Here is a 20100-nt window from a genome sequence, read left to right as displayed (position 1 = left end):
CTTATCAACACATATCTGAAAGAATGTTTGTTAGGGTGATTCAAACCACAAAGTAAATAAGGTTTATCCTAATAACAAATAGTTGCATTCTTGCTGAGAAAAAGAATAATGAGAGCAAATCCATGTCATGCACATTGAAGAGGGATTGTGACCAGTTCCATTTAGTGTTTTTGCCTTTATCTTTGATTAAATCGCCAGGCTTTGGGATTACACTAAACACTTTAATAATGTCAATGGATTTGTAACATCCACATTCAACGGACAGTCATTAATCATTTTAAACAAAAACATCTAATCTGTACACCAAAATTCGTTAAAGGCCAACTTTGATATTTGCTTCACACAGGGAATAAAATAGCAGATACTTTTAATAAATAGCATTTTAAATACACTTGCAACATCCTGGTTGGCAGCAAACTATTTCAACACCATAATCAAATACATGCATATTATCCATAGCCTATATAACAACATTTGTCTTTTCAAAACACATTATAAAATCAGATTAGGGAAATAAAATAAAAAGGCTCACAGAAACAGTTATGATTTGAAGTGAGTCCCTGTACAGAAGAGGACGCAAATGAAGGCTGAATGGGAACTGTTAGAATGGAAAGAAAGCATGCATGTATTCCTGTAACCCCCCCGAAAAACAGAACTTTCAAGACATTAAATGCAGAACGGAATCAAAAGTTCATGAGAACATCTCTTTCCTGCATGCTGGTATAGAATGGCTTTCCAAACACAAATGAGTGTAGTCCTGCTCTCAACTTCTCAGCAAAGGCCATGACAATGTTCAGATCTCCTTCCACCGTCAGATCTAGGTCGGTCTTTAAATTGCGCAAGGACCGGAAAGGCTTCTTCCCCTTTTGACTGTAAGGGGAGAAGTGGCAATGGTTAGAAACTTGTCACACACCGGTATTAAGCATATACTGTAGCTGGGCAGCAGGTGTACATGAGTTGCTATGTCACAATGACTTATGCATGCTGCCTCACAATGCAGTTAACATAAACAATCTTGCCACCTGTAAAATGACTTGACCTTACATTTCAGGCTCATGAACATGCTGCAAAAAAATGAAAATATCAATAAAAATGGTGCTTTTCAGTAAAAGTTAAAATAACAGTTCCGATAGAAATCCTAAGTTAAAATTGTCTTTGCTTTTAGGCCATTTTGTCATTTTGGGATATTTTCTTAGATTCTCAGGATAGACTGCAGGTGTTCATCAGTATTCATCACAGAAAACAGCTGCATTGATATGTGCTACCAGAGATACCGTTCAGGCCACATGAGCTCTGCGGGTAGCCTATCGTTCAAGGCAGCTGTTGTAATGCAGTTTGCGTGTTGTCGGTGCTTCATATCACGTCATTAAAAACTGCGGTGTGTGGGGGAATGTTTCCCAGCATCATTTGCTGTAGTTACAATGATCATGTTTGGCTGATATCATCGCTCTTTAACAGGGTTTGGAGGGTTACTTTAAAAATGTATTCCGATACAGTTAATAGTTAACTGTTTAAAAATGTAGTAATGTAATCCAAGTTCCACAATATTAAAATAATGTAACTTGATTACTTTTAATTACTTTTAGATTACTCTACCATCTTCTTCTTTTCCTTTCGGCTTGTCCCGTTAGGGGTCGCCACAGCGTGTCATCCTTTTCCATGAGAGCCTATCTCCTGCATCCTCCTCTCGAACACCAACTGCCATCATGTCTTCCCTCACGACATCCATCAACCTTCTCTTTGGTCTTCCTCTAGCTCTCTTGCCTGGCAGCTCCATCCTCATCATCCTTCTACCAATATACTCACTCTCTCTCCTCTGGACGTGTCCAAACCATTGAAGTCTGCTCTCTCTAACTTTGTCTCCAAAACATCGAACCTTGGCTGTCCCTCTGATGAGCTCATTTCTAATTTTATCCAACCTGGTCACTCCGAGAGCGAACCTCAACATCTTCATTTCCGCCACCTCCAGCTCTGCTTCCTGTTTTCTCTTCAGTGCCACTGTCTCTAATCCGTACATCATGGCTGGCCTCACCACTGTTTTATAAACTTTGCCCTTCATCCTAGCAGAGACTCTTCTGTCACATAACACACCTGACACCTTCCTCCACCCGTTCCAACCTGCTTGGACCCGTTTCTTCACTTCCTGACCACACTCACCATTGCTCTGGACGGTTGACCCCAAGTATTTAAAGTCCTCTACCCTTGCCATCTCTTCTCCCTGTAGCCTCATTCTTCCCCCACCACCCCTCTCATTCATGCACATATATTCTGTTTTACTTCGGCTAATCTTCATTCCTCTTCTTTCCAGTGCATGCCTCCATCTTTCTAACTGTTCCTCCAGCTGCTCCCTGCTTTCACTGCAGATCACAATGTCATCTGCAAACATCATGGTCCACGGGGATTCCAGTCTAACCTCATCTGTCAGCCTATCCATCACCACTGCAAAAAGGAAGGGGCTCAGGGCTGATCCCTGATGCAGTCCCACGTCCACCTTAAATTCTTCTGTCACACCGACAGCACACCTCACCGCTGTTCTGCTGCCCTCGTACATGTCCTGTATTATTCTAACATACTTCTCTGCCACTCCAGACTTCCGCATGCAGTACCACAGTTCCTCTCTTGGTACTCTGTCATAGGCTTTTTCTAGATCTACAAAGACACAATGTAGCTCCTTCTGACCTTCTCTGTACTTTTCCATCAACATCCTCAAGGCAAATAATGCATCTGTGGTACTCTTTCTAGGGATGAAACCATACTGTTGCTCGCAAATACTCACTTCTGTCCTGAGTCTAGCCTCCACTACTCTTTCTCATAACTTCATTGTGTGGCTCATCAACTTTATTCCTCTATAGTTGCCACAGCTCTGCACATCACCTTTGTTCTTAAAAATGGGCACCAGTACACTTTTCCTCCATTCCTCAGGCATCTTCTCACGCACTAGAATTCTATTGAACAAGCTGGTCAAAAACTCCACAGCCACCTCTCCTAGATGCTTCCATACCTCCACAGGAATGTCATCAGGACCAACTGCCTTTCCATTTTTCATTCTCTTTAATGCCTTTCTAACTTCCCCCTTACTAATCATTGCCACTTCCTGGTCCACCACACTTGCCTCTTCTACTCTCCCTTCTCTCTCATTTTCCTCATTCATCAACTCCTCGAAGTATTCTTTCCATCTACCTAGCACACTGCTGGCACCAGTCAACATATTTCCATCTCTATCCTTAATCACCCTAACCTGCTGCACATCCTTCCCATCTCTATCCCTCTGTCTGGCCAGCCTGTATAGATCCTTTTCTCCTTCTTTAGTGTCCAGCCTGCCATACATGTCATCATATGCCTCTTGTTTTGCCTTTGCCACCTCTACCTTTGCCCTGTGTCGCATCTCAATGTATTCCTTTCGCCTCTCCTCGGTCCTCTCAGTGTCCCACTTCTTCTTAGCTAACCGTTTTCCTTGTATGATTTCCTGTACTGTGAGGTTCCACCACCAAGTCTCCTTCTCCCCTTTCCTGCCAGAAGATACACCAAGTACTCTCCTGCCTGCTTCTCTGATCACCTTGGCTGCAGTGGTCCAGTCTTCTGGAAGCTCTTCCCGTCCACCGAGAGCCTGTATCACCTCTTCCCGAAAAGCTGCACAAAACTCGTCCTGTCTCAGCTTCCACCACATGGTTCTCTTCTCTGCCTTTGTCTTCCTAATTTTCCTCCCCACCACCAGAGTCATCTTACACACCACCATCCTATGCTGTCTAGCCACACTCTCCCCTACCACTACCTTACAGTTGGTAACCTCCGTCAGATTACATCGTCTGCACAAGATGTAATCCACCTGTGTGCTTCTACCTCCGCTCTTGTAGGTCACCCTATGTTCGTGCCTCTTCTGGAAAAAAGTGTTCACTACAGCCATTTGCATCCTTGTTGCAAAGTCTACCACCATCTGTCCCTCCAAGTTCCTTTCCTGGATACCGTACTTACCCATCACTTCTTCATCACCCTTATTACCTTCACCAACATGTCCATTACAATCTGCACCAATTACGACTCTCTCTCTGTCTGGGATGCTCAGAACTACATCATCTAGCTCCTTCCAGAATTTCTCTTTCACCTCTAGGTCACATCCTACCTGTGGGGCATAGCCACTAATCACATTACACATAACACCCTCAATTTCAAATTTCAGCCTCATCACTCGATCTGATACTCTTTTCACCTCCAAGACATTCTTAGCCAACTCTTCTTTTAAAATAACCCCGACTCCATTTCTCTTCCCATCTACACCATGGTAAAATAATTTAAACCCTGCCCCTAAACTTCTAGCCTTACTGCCTTTCCACCTGGTCTCCTGGACACACAATATATCAACCTTTCTCCTAATCATCATGTCAACCAACTCCCGAGATTTTCCTGTCATAGTCCCAACATTCAAAGTCCCCACATTCAGTTCTAGGCTCTGTGTTTTCCTCTTCTCTTTCTGCCGAAGAACCCGCTTTCCACCTCTTCTTCTTCTTCTCCTTTGACTTTGACTTCGACCCACAGTAGCTGGATTTCCAACAGCGCCCTGCAGGTTGACGGCGCCGGTGGCGGACGTTATTAACCCGGGCCACGACCGATCCGGTATGGAATTTAGATTACTCTACCATCAAATTTGCTAAAACAAAATAACGAAAGAAAATGGCAGCCATGTTTGGGACATCATGACGGTGAATGCATCTATAAGTACATTATTGACCACGGCTCTAGACGTGCCTACGTGGCGGCCATGTTTGGGAGGTCATGACGTTGAGTGCGCCTGCAACAACTGTCCGTGCAGAAACCTGGACAGTAAACAAATATGGTTCCAGGGAGTGCAAATATGCTTTTAATCATAATTATTATTGCTTCGAGGCAGAATTTTTGCGTTGACCAATTTTTGGGGTTGACGTAGCCGATTTTTTCCCCCCAGCACTAGTACACACCAGTGAAAGGCTAGCAAACTAAAAATATTTCAAATAATGCACATTGGATCACCACTATTCACAGGGATATGGACGGCGCAGGACTGCGGATTAGCGAAAATCCCAAGGATAATTGACACCCATTATAATTTTCCTTTTCTTTTTTTTAAACCCCTAAAAATGAAAAAAGAGGGGATAAACCGCTAATTAGCGTTTTGGGAAAAAATTTTGAAAAAAAAAATCCACAAACAGGTGAATGTCTGGGTGCCGAACTACGAGTAATCAGGGGTCCACTGTAATTCCCACTAATTCAACCAAAGGTGTATCTCATCATCAGAAATATGAAAATTGTTCTTGTGTTCACTTTTAACTGGATTTAAAGATTTTTTTTAAAGGGGTTGTACTCATTCATGTCAAGCACCGTAGATAGTTGCTTTTCCTGTCTCATAAAACAGTTTCAAATTTGTGGTTCAGAAAGTAATCATGGTAAGCAGAAGACCAAACATATTTTGTCCTTTACATGGAATACACTAATATTAAACTGGCTATTTTTCCTGCATTTAATCAAAAATGTATGACAGTATTCCCACTAAACTAAAGACCTAACTTCAACCTATGAGCCTTGGAGCCCTTAATCTTTGATTAAAGGGAGGTTCTATCTTACCACCTAAAGATTTATTTACTATTTGTTCACTTTTAAGTCAAGCAAAAACAGTTGCATAATCAGTAACAAATGAGCTAGATGAAAAGCGTGAAGCCGTGGGATCCAAAACAATCAGCAACGCCAGCATCAAAAGGATGATTTGAATTTAGTGAATTTAGCCTTTTATTTGGATTTTTGTGTTTTAGTGACACCATCTGCCACCACAAAAAAGTATCACTGATGGAGAAGAGGAGAAATATGATAAATTGCAAAGAATCAGAATGAACATGCAAAGCCTAGCAACTCAATACAATATCGTTATTATGAAAAGAAGAACAGACTGGACACTGGACAAGTGAGTTGTCTCCGTCAAATTACTGTAGCCACATCTCTCTTCAGTCTGCTCAGTAGAGTATGGGTAACTCAACTATAAGTTAAAAGTCGATATTGTTCATCTTGTCCTCCTCTATTTTTTATTTTTTTTTTTAGATTTATTTTTCTCAGACAAATGATTTTGCCAGTAAAAGAGAAAACTGAACAAAAGTAATCTCCAACCCTAAAAATTGACAATAATAAGAAAAAAAATTGAAAAATAGAATATACTGGAAATGTCAAATTCTGTGAAGAAGTGACTTTCATTCTCACTCCTACTGCATGTAATTAAATATATTAGTGAGTATATTGTTTTAAGATGTTATTAGTAACAGTGGTTAACTTCTAAAATAATGGTGAAAGTTGGACTCAAGAGCAGATTACTGTTGATTGGTGGCGCTGCTTGAAAAAAGTAACAATTCAATGAGTAACAAATAGAATTAGAATCTTCATTGTAATTGCATTGGTGCTAAAGTACACAAAGGTGATTCAGCTTCTTTATTTAGTCCAATGACTTCAACAACCAGAGGGAAAATTTAATGAACCAGAAGTGATTGCTGGCCTGTGGGAAGATCAGCCTTTGGTTGGAGAACACACAGGAGGGTGAGTTAAGCACAGATGGAGAGATGACTAGGGCACAATAGGGAGGGCAGTGTCAAACCACTGAGGAAAGTTCAACTAAAGAGATGGAAGACGGCGCCTCCTTTTCCCCAAAGGAACACCAATGTGATGAGAAATAGAAGCTCTTCGATTGCTTTGGAAGGCAGCGACTTGAAGGGTTTCACAGTTTGGATCTGGAGCAATCAAAAGTCAGCAGGTGACCTTATGATCAGGCATGAGGGTGTTTCAGTGATGATTGTAATCAATGAAAGCATTGCTCTTGGACTTTAAACAGCTTTGACACACTTTATTAAATTTTGCGTTAATACCACACCAAATACCCTGTAGAAAAAAAACCTCACTCAGTCATAAATCAACTCACTTCTAACTAACATTATTTACTGAATAAAATGTCCACAAGCGGGACTAGATTTTCACAAGTATACAGTGGAAAAAACAATTATTTGATCCTTCTTCGATTTTGTAATTTCACCCACTGACAAAGACATCAGGGGTCTATAATTATAATTGTAGGTTTATGTTAACAGTAAAAGAAAGAATATCTAAAACAAAATCCAGAAAATCACATTTAAAAAAAGATTAAAATGTCTTTGTATTTCATTGCGTGAAATAAATATTTGATCACCTACCAACAATAAAGAATTCTGGCTCTAATAGGCTAGTCCTCTCACTTTAAAAAAAGTAGTTGTTCCTCTTGTTTGGAGGAAGAGGAATTCAGACTAGGGATGTCCCGCTCCAACTTTTTCACTTCCGATCCGATACCGACATTGCCGCCTTGAGTTTTAGCCAATACTGATATCGGTCCGATCCGATTTCAGCAATAATCATACATAATTTTGTAGTATGGAATGTTAGGAAAGGCTTAATCAAGTGGTTTTACTCAAACAGAGAACAATAATTAGCAACAGTATGAGGAAAAACTGACCCATTTATTATTCACCAATGGGTTACATAAAGTAACTGCTGGACACGTCTTGACCTCTGAGGGGCAGTGTGGTGCATCCAATGAGATACACACTTACAGTAACAAAGGAAGTAGAAGAAACGATCGAATATTGTTAGTCGAACTCATTTTTCACAGAGCTTCAGGAATATATGCCAGAGAGTAGGGGCGTCCCAATCCAATCTTTGAGATTGGAAATCGATACGATGGCAGCAAACAAATCGCTAGCTCAACGCTAACACACAATGAATGAAAATCACCATTGACGAGCTAACGAAAATTACTATTGCACTTGAAGCATTTATATCTCTCAAAATAAATAATAATATAGGTACAGAAACACTGTATAACCACATGCAAACAGGCAATATAACAATACCGTATTTTCACGACCATAAGGCGCACTTAAAAGTCTTAAATTTTCTCCAAAATGGACGGGGCGCCTTATAATGCGGCGCGCCTTATGTGTGCGCCAAGTTCCAACATCTATAAATGTGTGATGAGCGCTCCGCTTGACTGACTAGGAGCATTTCCTGCCGACACGCTGTTTATACAGAGGAAAAGCGGACGTGGCTGAGGACAGCATGCAGATTTAAAGGGGGAAGGGCGCGCGTGAAGGAGGTATATAGCCACGCCCCCAGTAGGTATATAGCACCGGGGTGTGCATTGTGCAAAACAACATCGGTTTGGCTAAGGACCCCCGAAAATGGCATCTATGAAGAGCCACGCTTACGAAGCACAGTTTAAACTGCAAGCTGTCAATTGCGCGGAGGAATATGGGAATCGAGCAGCCGCGAGAGTATTCAAGATCAACGAATCCATATCACAGCCACTGTGAAAAAACAAATGCAGCAAATGAACTCGGAGCTTGCCATCATTCCGGGAGGCTTGACGAAGGAACTCCAACCGCTGGACATCGGTGTAAACAGGGCGTTCAAAGTAAAGTTGCGAGCGGCGTGGGAGCGATGGATGACAGATGGCAAACACAGCTTTACTAAGACTGGGAGGCAACGCCGGGTGAGTTACGCCACCATATGTGAATGGATTGTGGATGCCTGGGCTAAGGTATCTGCTGACTGTTGTCCGAGCTTTCGCGAAAGCCGGCATCATTGCTGAACAGCCCCCTGGCAACGAGACTGACTCTGACAATGACGAGAGGGAACCCAGCGTGTTTGTTGGAGAACTTGGCCAGCTGTTCATTTCGGATACAGAAGATGAGGACTTTGATGGATTTGTGGATGAGGATCGATAAAAAAAAAAACGTGAGTATATTGTTAAATTGGCGGCACGGTGGTCGACTGGTTAGAGCGTCTGCCTCACAGTTCTGAGGACCCGGGTTCAATCCCCGGCCCCGCCTGTGTGGAGTTTGCATGTTCTCCCCGTGCCTGCGTGGGTTTTCTCCGGGCACTCCGGTTTCCTCCCACATCCTCAAAAACATGCATTAATTGGGGACTCTAAATTGCCCGTAGGCATGACTGTGAGTGCGAATGGTTGTTTGGTTCTATGTGCCCTGCGATTGGCTGGCAACCAGTTCAGGGTGTACCCCGTCTCCTGCCCGATGACAGCTGGGATAGGCTCCAGCACGCCCGTGACCCTAGTGAGGAGAAGCGGCTCAGAAAATGGATGGATGGATATTGTTAAATACTTCAATAAAGTCCAACCAAACTCAGTTTTGCTCCCGCTACCTTTTTAAAAACCAGTTTTAGCATGCATGCATGGTACCGTATGTTTTAGCATGCCTGCGCCCAATAATACGGTGCACCTTATGTATGTGTTAAATACAGAAACAGACCCCGTAACTGAGACTGTGCCTTTTAATAAATATTAGGCTAACTTTAGCGGTTTGTAACAGATTTCAAAAGCAGGAAAAAGTGGTCTAAATTACACAGGAGGGGCGGAGGGGCCGTAACTACAGCAGCTGAAAAAGTATTTAACACGTCACGATTTTCCTCACCAAATATATTTCCAAAGGTCCTATTGACATAAACTTTTCACCAGATGCTGGGAAAAACCCAAGCAATCCATACATACAAAGAAAGTAGAACAAATAAGATCAGATATTGAGTTGTGTGTAATAATGCGATATGACACATGGAAAAATATTGAACACATGAGAAAGGGAGGTGCAAAAAGGCATGGAAAGTCATGACAATACTTAAAATCTGTCACTAATCAAACAGCAATCCAGCCCCTTGTCAGTGCAAATGAATATCAGCTGGTTCAGTCCTAATTGATGGCCTACAACAAGGTCTCATTGCTTAGGTGAGAATCAAGACACATCTCATGATAGGTAAGAGCAAAGAGCTGTCTCAAGACCATCGCAAACTAATTGTTGCAAAACATAACGATGGCATTGGTTACAGGCGCATACTTAAGCTTCTGAACGTTCCAGTGAGCACGGTTGGGACCATAACACGTAAGTGGAAAGCCAACCATACCACCATAAATTTGCCTCGATCAAGTGCTCATCGCAAGATTTCTGATAGAGGAGTGCAAAGAATAATTGAAGAATTGTCCAAGGGCCAAGGACCACCTTTGGAGAGCTTCAAAAAGACCTGGAATTAGCAGGTATTGTTGTCACAAGGAAAACAGTGAGTAATGCACTCCACCGCCATGGACTGTATGCACACTGATCACGCAAGACCCCAATTGCTGAAAAAGCATGTCAAAGCTTGTTTAAAGTTTGCTGAACAACATTTGGACAAGCCAGTTAAATACTGGGAAAACAGTCTGTTCTGATGAGAGCAAAACTGAACACTTTGGATGCCATAATGCACACCACGTTTTGAGGAGAAATGGCACTGCACATCACCCTAAAAACACCATACCAACAGTGAAGTTGGTGTGGGGCTGCTTTTCAGCAAATAGTACTGGTAAATTTCACATTATTGAAGGAAGGATGAATGGGCAAATGTACCAAAACATTCTTGACAAAAATCTGCTGCCATCTATGAGGATGATGAAAATGAAACGAGGGTGGATATTTCATCAGGATAATGATCCAAAACATATTGCCAAGGAAACTCGCAATTGGTTTCAAAGAAAAAAAAAGAAAAGCTGCAAGAATGGCGCAGCCAATCACCTGACTTGAATCCAATCGAAACTCAAGGTCCATAAAAGAAGCCTACGGAATCTTCAAGATTTGAAGACTGCTTGTGTGGAGGAACGGGCCAAAACCACACCGAGCAATGCATGCGACAAGTTTCTCCATACAGGAGGAGTCTTGAAGCTGTCATTGCAAACAAAGGCTATTATACAACATATTAAACAAATACCAGTTGACGTGTTCAATACCTTTTCCCTGTGTCATGTCACATTATTACACACAACTTAATTTCTGAGTTTATTTGTTCTACTTTCTTTGTATGTATGGATTACTTGGGTTGTTCCGAACATCTGATTAAATTTTCATGTCAATAGCACCTTTGGAAATATATTTTGTGAGAAAAATGGTGATGTGTTCAATACTTATTTCAGCCGCTGTATGTTTGCCTTCGGCCCCCAAATGACTAGCTAGCTACATCCAGTCCGGGTTCGAGCAAGTGTCGTCGAGCTCGGCATGACAACCAAGCTGTGATTAGCGGCTCATGGAATGATGAAGAAGGCAGCTAGTTAGCTACGAGAACTAATGTGAATTACAGAACACATTGACCATCGTACAGTATTGAGGTTATAAATATGAAGCTTCAATTCGGCGGCATCGGGTCTTGTCTTCCCCGCAACGTGCAAGGTGGCCGTTTGCCATTATGTGCCACGAGCTGAAAAGTGTTCAACTGAAGAGCGGCATCGCGGTGAAATCAGAAGGCGCATCCAATAAGAGAAGGGCTGGCGACCTGCCCCGCGGTGAAAACCAACTGCAGTGGGAAAAGGCCTTTACTTGTGTACATTGCTTACGTAATACAAGAACACTCAGTCGGGCACAGACCTTCGCCACGCCTGTGATTTGTAGGAGGTGCTAAAGTCCGTCATGGTCTTTCCATTATAATTCAGCCATTCGTTTTCTGTCCCGCTTATCCTCACTAGTGTTGCAGGTGAACTGAAGTCTATCCCAGCTAACTTTGGGCAAGCGGGGGTGTAAACCCTGAAATGGTTGCCCGTCGAGCTCAGAAATTCCTGGATATGGCATCAAAAGTTTTCTTCTTTGAAATGTGAAAGTTTTGCCTTAGTTTTACTGGTAACATAAATTCAAAAGGGTCCTCTGTCACATGTATGCACACAAATATTACTGAAAAACATACATGAGAATAAGGGCTTAAAATAAAGCGAGGCTGTGTTGTGAACTGTGGTGAATTGGAATATTATTGTTTATTGTGCTTTCAAAGTAAGGTCAGTGAAAAGTCAAATTCGAATCCTGCTATAGTGGTATAATTTTGGAAACTGGAAATTCGTAAATAACTCTTACGTTTCATCCTCGATGTACTTAAGCAGTGTGAGGGCCTTCCTGTGGAGAAGCAACAGGAACTGAGCCAAATAGGCACTCCGCAGGGAAAGGCCAGGCTTCAGCATGAATACCTAGGTATGACAGAATATCAAATTAAGCTTTTGTGGAGGAAACAGAAAAATCCACTTGCGGCAAGCATAATAAAGAAAAAGTATTTCAATTGTCAAAAAAAAAAAAGCATTTCATCATGGTGCAGAAGATGCGTTGTCAGACTTTGGAATGGATCTTCCTGTTTTGTATGTGTTTTGTATGGTTGAGCTCATACAAAGAACACCCTCTCAAATATGTCTACAGATGGATCCTTTCCACTTGAATGCAGTGTTATAAAATCAGATTCCTATTGAAACACAAAATAGGTCTTGCATGTGTTGGATGGTTTGAATTGTTGTGCGCTCTCTCTCATTTTATGGCTATGGAAGTAACTTGTTTTATATGAAAATGAAAAGCATAACTGTTTGGAAGAGGAAAGAGATGCAGCTTACACTGTGTCACACTGGTATGATCGTATTATTAACATAGTCAACCCACAAATTAGCATCCTGTTTACGTACCAGCCAAAACTGTGGTTTACTTTTTCAAGGCACACAGTGAAAAGGTGAACTGAATGTACTATATGCATGCAGCACTTTTGCGTTTGTATTAAGGTGGCACGTTAACCTCCGGTCGACATTTAAACGCGTTGTGACAACATAGGAAAACGTGTTAAACTCAAAGCCGAGTTGAAACTGAACACAGCGGCATCCCATTGTGTTGGCTGGAGGAGCTACATTATCTCGTCTTCGAAAAGTAAAAATTAGTGATGCCATATTGACCTCGAACCTAATGTCACACATTTATTATTTTTCAGATGGCGTCCCATTACCTTGTAAAATATTGACAGCGGAAACTGTTATGCCAGCTGACATTTCCACTGGAAATGCTTAACGTGTTGCCGTGCACCATGGTCCATTGTATAGCTTAGTATTTCTGTATTTACAATGTCGCTTACCTACATTTAGATTTACATCATGAGAAGATATACTTAGGAATGAAAAAAAATACACTCTCTCAGCTTGTGTGGGCTCTTCTCTGTCAAGTCTTTCTTTCCATAGTCTAAAAACATATATACAGTAAGTTAATTGAAGACTAAATTGCCTTCATGATGACATGGTGTTTGGTTCAAAGAGGCGCCTCTGAGACGGCAGCCTGTGACAAGAGCGCCGCTTCCTCCTTATATTTGTACTTCCTCCTCTTTTTTATCTTTTGCTTGTTTTGCTTAGTGCTGAACTGTTTTGAACTATTTACAGTGTTCAGTTGTGATATTTAGCAAAGAATATCAGCGCTTGCTGTTGTTGTGAATCCATAGGCCGTTTACAAAAGCGCCATTAACTTTCTCCTTTATTTAAACTTTCCAACCTGTCTTTTTGCATCGTGATAAAACTGTTTGCACTACGACAGCGTTTTAGCATTGATATGATTTATATACTGTGTTTTTAGCTTAGAATATCGTTTGTCTACCATGCTACAATCGCAAGCAGCTTCGCACCGACATGGAGCCGAGGAATGCATCTCAGAGGAGATTATGGAGAGGGATGAGAGCCGACGATGAATATAAGAGAAGCAAGACATGTGACATGGGACACGAGATTTGAACCATTCCTTGTGTATAGTGGAACCTTGATTTAACGGACCCAGAACCAACGGACTTAAGATTAAACTGACCGAATGTCAGTGTCTGGTTGAAACTAAAAACATTCCCTTGTAGCAGACAAAGTCTGTTAGTTCCAGAATTGGCCGCTGTTGTTTACTGGTGCAATCAATAGGCAGACTGGTAGTTCTGGCTTCCGGGAAAAGCTGCTGGTTGTCACAGATAAAGTGCTGCGAAAAAGTATTGGCTCCATTCTCAAATTCTTATATTTTTGCAGTTTCCCCACTTTAATGTTTAAGATCATCAAACAAATGTAAATATCAGACAAATATAACCCAAGTGAACTTAAAATGCTGTTTTTAAATGGAGATTTCATTTATTAAGGAAAATAATCTATTAAAAGTTACCTGGCCCTGTGTGAAAAGGTAATGGCCCCCTAAACCTAATAACTGGTAGGGCCATCCTCAGCAGCAACAACTGAAATCAAGCGTTTTCTATAACTGGTCATTAGTCTCTCACATCTCTGTTGAGATATTTTGACCCACTCTTCCGTGCAGAATTGTTTGAATTCAGCAAAAATGGACGGTTTTTGAGCTTGAACGACCTTTTTAAGGGGATGCCACTGCATTTCAATCCGATTCAAGTCTGGACCTTGTTTTTTTTGTTTTTTTTAAGCCATTCAGAAGTTGACTTGCTGGTGTGTTTTGGATCTTTGTCCTGCTGCACAATCCAAGTGGGCTTCAGCTTGAGGTTACAAACTGATGGCTGAACGACGACACTTTCACAGCAGTATTAGACCATGACAACAATGTTTAAAGGTAAGTTTACATTAACATTAACATCCGTTAACATTTTCAAGCTTTTTTATTTTTTTACATTTATTTACAATCATTTTGTACCGTACTGGGTGCTTTTAGGCCACGAAAATGGTGCTTCAAATTAACGGACAAACGGCTTTAACAGACAACCCCGCCCCCCTATTAGTCCGTTAAATCGAGATTTCACTGCGTGTATTAGTCACTAAGGGACGAACTAACAGCTGTCAGAAAACTGCAGTTGTTTGTTTAGCACTCTTGTTTTATAAACAAAAGTTCAGTTGTGAGATGAGCAACATCAGGCCAGTGTATACCCCACCACTGTATGAACAGAACAGGTTTATTAAGCAGTTCAGAAAATGGATGGGTGAACCTAATATTAAGATCAAAAGCTTAAAAGAAACTTACCTCATCTATAAATGACTTCACCAAAGTATCTTTATGCATAACATCTTGAAATATATTCCTATGAACAAAGAGGTATACTGTATTGCTGTTTTGTCATGACAGACAAATGTTTCTCAAACACTATAGCATAAATCAGATTAAAGACGCAGATAAATGACGAACTTACAGGTCAGGTGTAAAAGTGTCATCGGTTGGGATGACAGTGTCAGGAGGTATGTCCTCTTCGGTGTCAGTCTTCCAAAGTGTATTAAGCTCAGACCGCATATAGCCACGTTGGTTGTAAGTATGCTCGTGACACGGCGGCATTTGCTTGACTGTGTTGATGTCGACGTCGATGTGTGTGGTCGGATAAGGCGAGTAGAGAACCTGGCGGAAGGGCAGTACAAAGCTACCAGTGGAGTCCTGGAAAAAGGAAAGGAATGACTGGCGACACACCCACACTGATTTGCCAACGTTATTTTACTTAAACTCGTAAGTCAAAAAAAAAAAAGTAAATGAACAGTTGAACACATTACAGTTTAATCAGAATAATACCATACATCCATCCATTTTCCATATCGCTTATCTTCACTACTAGGGTCGCGGGCGTGCTGGAGCCTATCCCAGCTATCTTCGGGCGAGATGCGGGATACACCCTGAACTGGTCACCAGCCAATTGCAGGGCACATAAACAGAGAACCATTCGCGCTCACATTCGCACCTACAGGCAATTTAGAGTCTTCAATCAACCTACCATGCATGTTACTGGGATGTGGGAGGAAACCGGAGTACCCGGAGAAAACCCATGCAGGCACGGGGAGAACATGCAAACTCCAAACGCCGGATTTGAACCCGGATCCTCAGAACTGTGAGGCAAATGTGATAACCAATTGTGTCGTTCCGCCAGAATAATACCAACAGATTAAACAAATATTTCAAAGAATTGATTGGGTCTCGCGTAAACAAAACCAAAATAAACAGTAAAACAGGGGGCAAAAATATGTCTGCAAAATAAGATTAAAATTGTTTTTTGCTGTTATCAGCCCCGCCGGGGAAAACGTACATGACTGTGCCGCCTTGGGTATGACAGTGAGCCCTAAGTTTCGCCCAGTGGGCAGTGCCTTGCATGGCTGCCCATGGGTGTGTGAATGGGTGAATATGAGGCTTTGTAAAGCGCTGTGGACGACTGGTTAGAGCGTCAGCCTCACAGTTCTGAGGACCGGGGTTCATCCCCGGCCCCGCCTGTGTGGAGTTTGCATTTTCTCCCCGTGCCTGTGTGGGTTTTCTCGGGGCACTCCGGTTTCCTCCCACATCCCAAAAACATGCATTAATTGGAGACTCTAAATTGCCCATAGGTGTGAATGTGAGTGCGAATGGTTGTTTGTTTGTATGTATGTGCCCTGCGATTGGCTGGCAACGAGTTCAGGGTGTACCGCGCCTCCTGCCCGATGATAGCTTGGATAGGCTCCAGCACACCCGCGACCCTAGTGAGGAGAAGCGGCTCAGAAAATGGATGGATGGATAAAGCGCTCTGGGCACTGTGATGGTGTAGATAAACCACTATATAGAAGGTACAAGGTGTTATTGTCAATTCTTCAATATGTGTAACACATACAGAGGATTAAAACGGTACTCAAAGACCCGTAGTGCTACAAAATACAGTACAAATAATAACAATATAAAAAGCTCAATAAAACTATGGTCTATACAGTATAAAAAGTATTAATTGAATGTGCAACTATCAAACATCAATTTTACAATGCATGATTTTGCTTCTATCCATATGATCAAAACGAAGTATTATCTGTATTTTGTTAGTTTTTTCAAATATTTATTCGGAAGTAATAATTGTAGAATGAAAGTATTAATTGAATGTGCAACTATCGAAGATCAGGTGACCTGTGCAACATAGTCAAGGTCAGAGAACCAAGGCAAATAAGGCGTGTATAATGCGCATCCATGAATAATAATGCAATTTTACAGTGCATGATTTTGCTTCTATTCATATGATCAAAACATGAAGTATTATCTGTATTTTGTTAGTTTTTTTAAATGATTATTCGGATGTTAAGCACTTTATTTGAACAGGTAATACTTTCTTTTTATTTACGTGCTCTTATTTTGAAATTCACAGCCTTACTTTTATTTAGTAAATGAGAAAACACACAGGTGTGCTCATTCTGTACCCAGGCAGAATTTGAAAGATGTGTTCAATTCTTTGATGAAAATATGTAGGGCAAGGCGAAACATTTAATTTTATTTTAATGGATACAAATTACAACCCCAATTCCAATGAAGCTGGGACATTGTGTTAGACATAAATAAAAAACAGATTACAATGATTTGCAAATCATGTTCGACCTATATTTAATTGAATACACTATAGATATATATATATAAGATATTTAATGTTCAAACTGATGAACGTGATTGTTTTTAGCAAATAATCATTAACTTAGAATTTTATGGTTACAACACGTTCCAAAAAAGCTGGGACAGGTGGCAAAAAAGACTGAGAAAGTTGAGGAATGCTCATCAAACACCTATTTGGAATATCCAACAGGTGAACAGGCTAATTGGGAACAGGTGGGTGCCATGATTGGGTATAAAAGGAGCTTCCCTGAATTGCTCAGTCATTCACAAGCAAAGAGTTTCACCTCTTTGTGAACAAGTGAGTGAGAAAATAGTCGAACAGTTTAAGGACAATGTCCCTCAACATACAATTGAAAGGAATTTAGGGATTTCATAATCTACGGTCCATAATATGATCAAAAGGTTCAGAGAATCTGGAGAAATCACTGCATGTAAGCGGCTAGGCCGAAAACCAACATTGAATGCCTGTGACCTTCGATCCCTCAGGCGGCACTGCATCAAAAACCGACATCAATGTGTAAAGGATATCACCACATGGACTTAGGGACACTTCAGAAAACCAATGTCAGTAAATACAGTTCGGTGCTACATCCATAAGTGCAACTTGAAACTCTACTATGCAAAGCAAAAGACATGTTTCAACAACACCCAGAAACGCCGCCGGCTTCTTTATCTAACATGGACTGATGAAAAGTGGAAAAGTGTTCTGTGGTCCAACGAGTCCACATTTCAAGTTGTTTCTGGAAATTGTGGACATTGTGTCCTCCGGGGGAAGAGGAAAAGAACCATTCGGACTGTTATGGATGCAAAGTTCAAAAGCCAGCATCTGTGATGGTATGGGGCTGTGTTAGTGCCAATGGCATGGGTAACGTACACATCTGTGTAGGCACCATTAATGCTGAAAGGTACATACAGGTTTTGGAGAAACATATGCTACCATCCAAGCAATGTCTTTTTCATGGACGCCCCTGCTTATTTCAGCAACACAATGCCAAACCACATTCTGCACGTGTTACAACAGCGTGGCTTCGTAGTAAAAGAGTGCGGGTACTAGACTGCCTGCAGTCCAGACCTGTCTCCCAGTGAAAATGTGTGGCGTATTATGAAGCGTAAAATACGACAACGGAGACCCCGGACTGTTGAACAGCTGAAGCTGTAGATCAAGCAAGAATGGGAAAGAATTCCACCTACAAAGCTTCAACAATTAGTATCCTCAGTTCCCAAACGTTTATTGAATGTTGTTAAAAGAAAAGGTGACGTAAGACAGTGGTAAACATGACCTTGTCCCAGCTTTTTTGGAACGTGTCGCAGCCATAAAATTCTCAGTTAATGATTATTTGCCAAAAACAATAAAGTTGATCAGTTTCAACATTAAATATCTTGTCTTTGTAGTGTATTCAAATAAATATAGGTCAAACATGATTTGCAAATCATTGTATTCTGTTTTTATTTATGTTTAACACAACGTCCCAACTTCATTGGAATGGGGGTTGTAAACTGTCAAGCATTTCGGAAAAGCATGATCATCAAACAAAACATAACGATAAAGAAATGAATGATGGTTGTTGTTCCGTCATCAGTCGTATTAAAAAAAACAATATTTCACAAATTCTACCACGGTATGTAAACTTATAAGCACAACTGTACATACTGTATATGCAGTCATACGTACCCCTGTTATATTGCAATGAAAGTGTAGGCTACACCTTTTTCCTAACCTCTAGGTGGCGGTGGCATATTGGAATGAAAGTGTACAGCATTTTCATAACCTCTAGATGGCGGTATACATTTATAAAATGTGAAAGTTTTTTCTATTTTCCCCTATACCTATGTATAATGCACACTATTGACTTGATAATTTTTGGGGGGAAAAAATGCGCATTATACACGATAAATTACGCTATATAAATTAGATGACAAAACCCCAATGCTGCTAAAGTGGCTGGTGCGATCCTGAGTCTAGTGTATGTGTGTGTGTGTGTGAGTGAGTGAGTGAGTGAGTGTGTGTGCATGTGCGTGGGGCGTCAGAGTTCGGAGTTCAGGTGGGCAGAGGACAGAAGAGGTCGAGGGGGCAAAACGGGCAGAGAGTCCAGATTCCTGACAGCCTGATGAACAAAGCTGTCTGAGTCAACTCGTCCTGGCCTGCAGATTCTGCAGTCTACTCCCTGATGGCAACAGACTAAAGAGGCTGTGTGACGGATAGGTAGCATCCCCCGCTATGCGGAGGGCTTTGTGGGTGAGGCGGGTGATGTAAATGTCCTGCAGGGAGGGAAGAGAGGTTCCACTGATCTTCTCAGCTGCCCTCACTACCCCATGGATTCTTGTGGCAGGATATGGTGCCGGCTCCGTACCACACAGTGATGCAATTGGTCAAGATGCTCTTTATGGTCCCTCTGTAAAACGAGCACATGATGAGGGTAGAGGCTCTGACCCTTCTCAGCTTGCGCAGGACGTAGACACACTGGTTAGCTTTTTTGGCCAGTGATGAGGTGTTGCTGGTCCAGATGAGGTCCTCGGTGATGTGCACTCCCAGGAACTTGGTGCTGCGCACTCTCTCCACTGCAACACCATAAATGCTCAGGGGATCATGCTGGGAGTGTGCTCTCCTGAAGTCCACAACAATCTCCTTGGTTTTCTCCACATTTAGGGGGAGATTGTTGTCCGTGCACCACCCGGCCAGGCGGCTCACCTCACTCCTGCAGTTTGTCTTGTCCCCGTTGCTGATGAAACCCACCACAGTTGTGTCGTCTGGAAACTTGATGAAGAGGTTGGGACTGTATGCCGGTGTGCAGTCATAGGTCAGCGGTGTGAAGAAGAGGTGGCTCAACACACAACCTTGAGGGGCCACCGTGTTCAGAGTGATGGTGCTGGATGTGTTTGCTGCCAAACCGTACTGCCTGCGGTCTCCCTGTCAGAAAGTCAAGCAGCCAGTTGCACATCGAAGTGT

At 41.8% G+C, this 20100-nt stretch overlaps 1 protein-coding gene across 3 annotated transcripts in view; it reads right to left on the bottom strand.

Moving 5' to 3' along the window:
- Positions 1–207: 207 nt before the first annotated feature.
- The window catches only part of c9orf72 (C9orf72-SMCR8 complex subunit), a 31075-nt gene continuing 11182 nt past the window's right edge, over positions 208–20100 (bottom strand). For 2 of the 3 annotated variants that reach the window (XM_061795013.1, XM_061795012.1), the window contains 4 exons: positions 14968–15203; positions 14802–14859; positions 11913–12022; positions 208–870 (listed from right to left, as the gene is read on the bottom strand). In XM_061795013.1, the coding sequence (XP_061650997.1) occupies positions 684–870; positions 11913–12022; positions 14802–14859; positions 14968–15203 (591 nt within the window). In that variant the 3' untranslated portion in view covers positions 208–683. Of the gene's footprint in view, positions 871–11912; positions 12023–14801; positions 14860–14967; positions 15204–16220; positions 20062–20100 lie in introns of those variants that run through there. The other variant, XM_061795011.1, reaches the window with a different exon arrangement.

This window comes from Phyllopteryx taeniolatus, chromosome 13, assembly GCF_024500385.1.
Source record: "Phyllopteryx taeniolatus isolate TA_2022b chromosome 13, UOR_Ptae_1.2, whole genome shotgun sequence".
NCBI classification, from domain to species: domain Eukaryota; kingdom Metazoa; phylum Chordata; class Actinopteri; order Syngnathiformes; family Syngnathidae; genus Phyllopteryx; species Phyllopteryx taeniolatus.
Note: the sequence above shows the minus strand (reverse complement) of the source record. Positions and strands in the feature narration are given on the sequence as shown.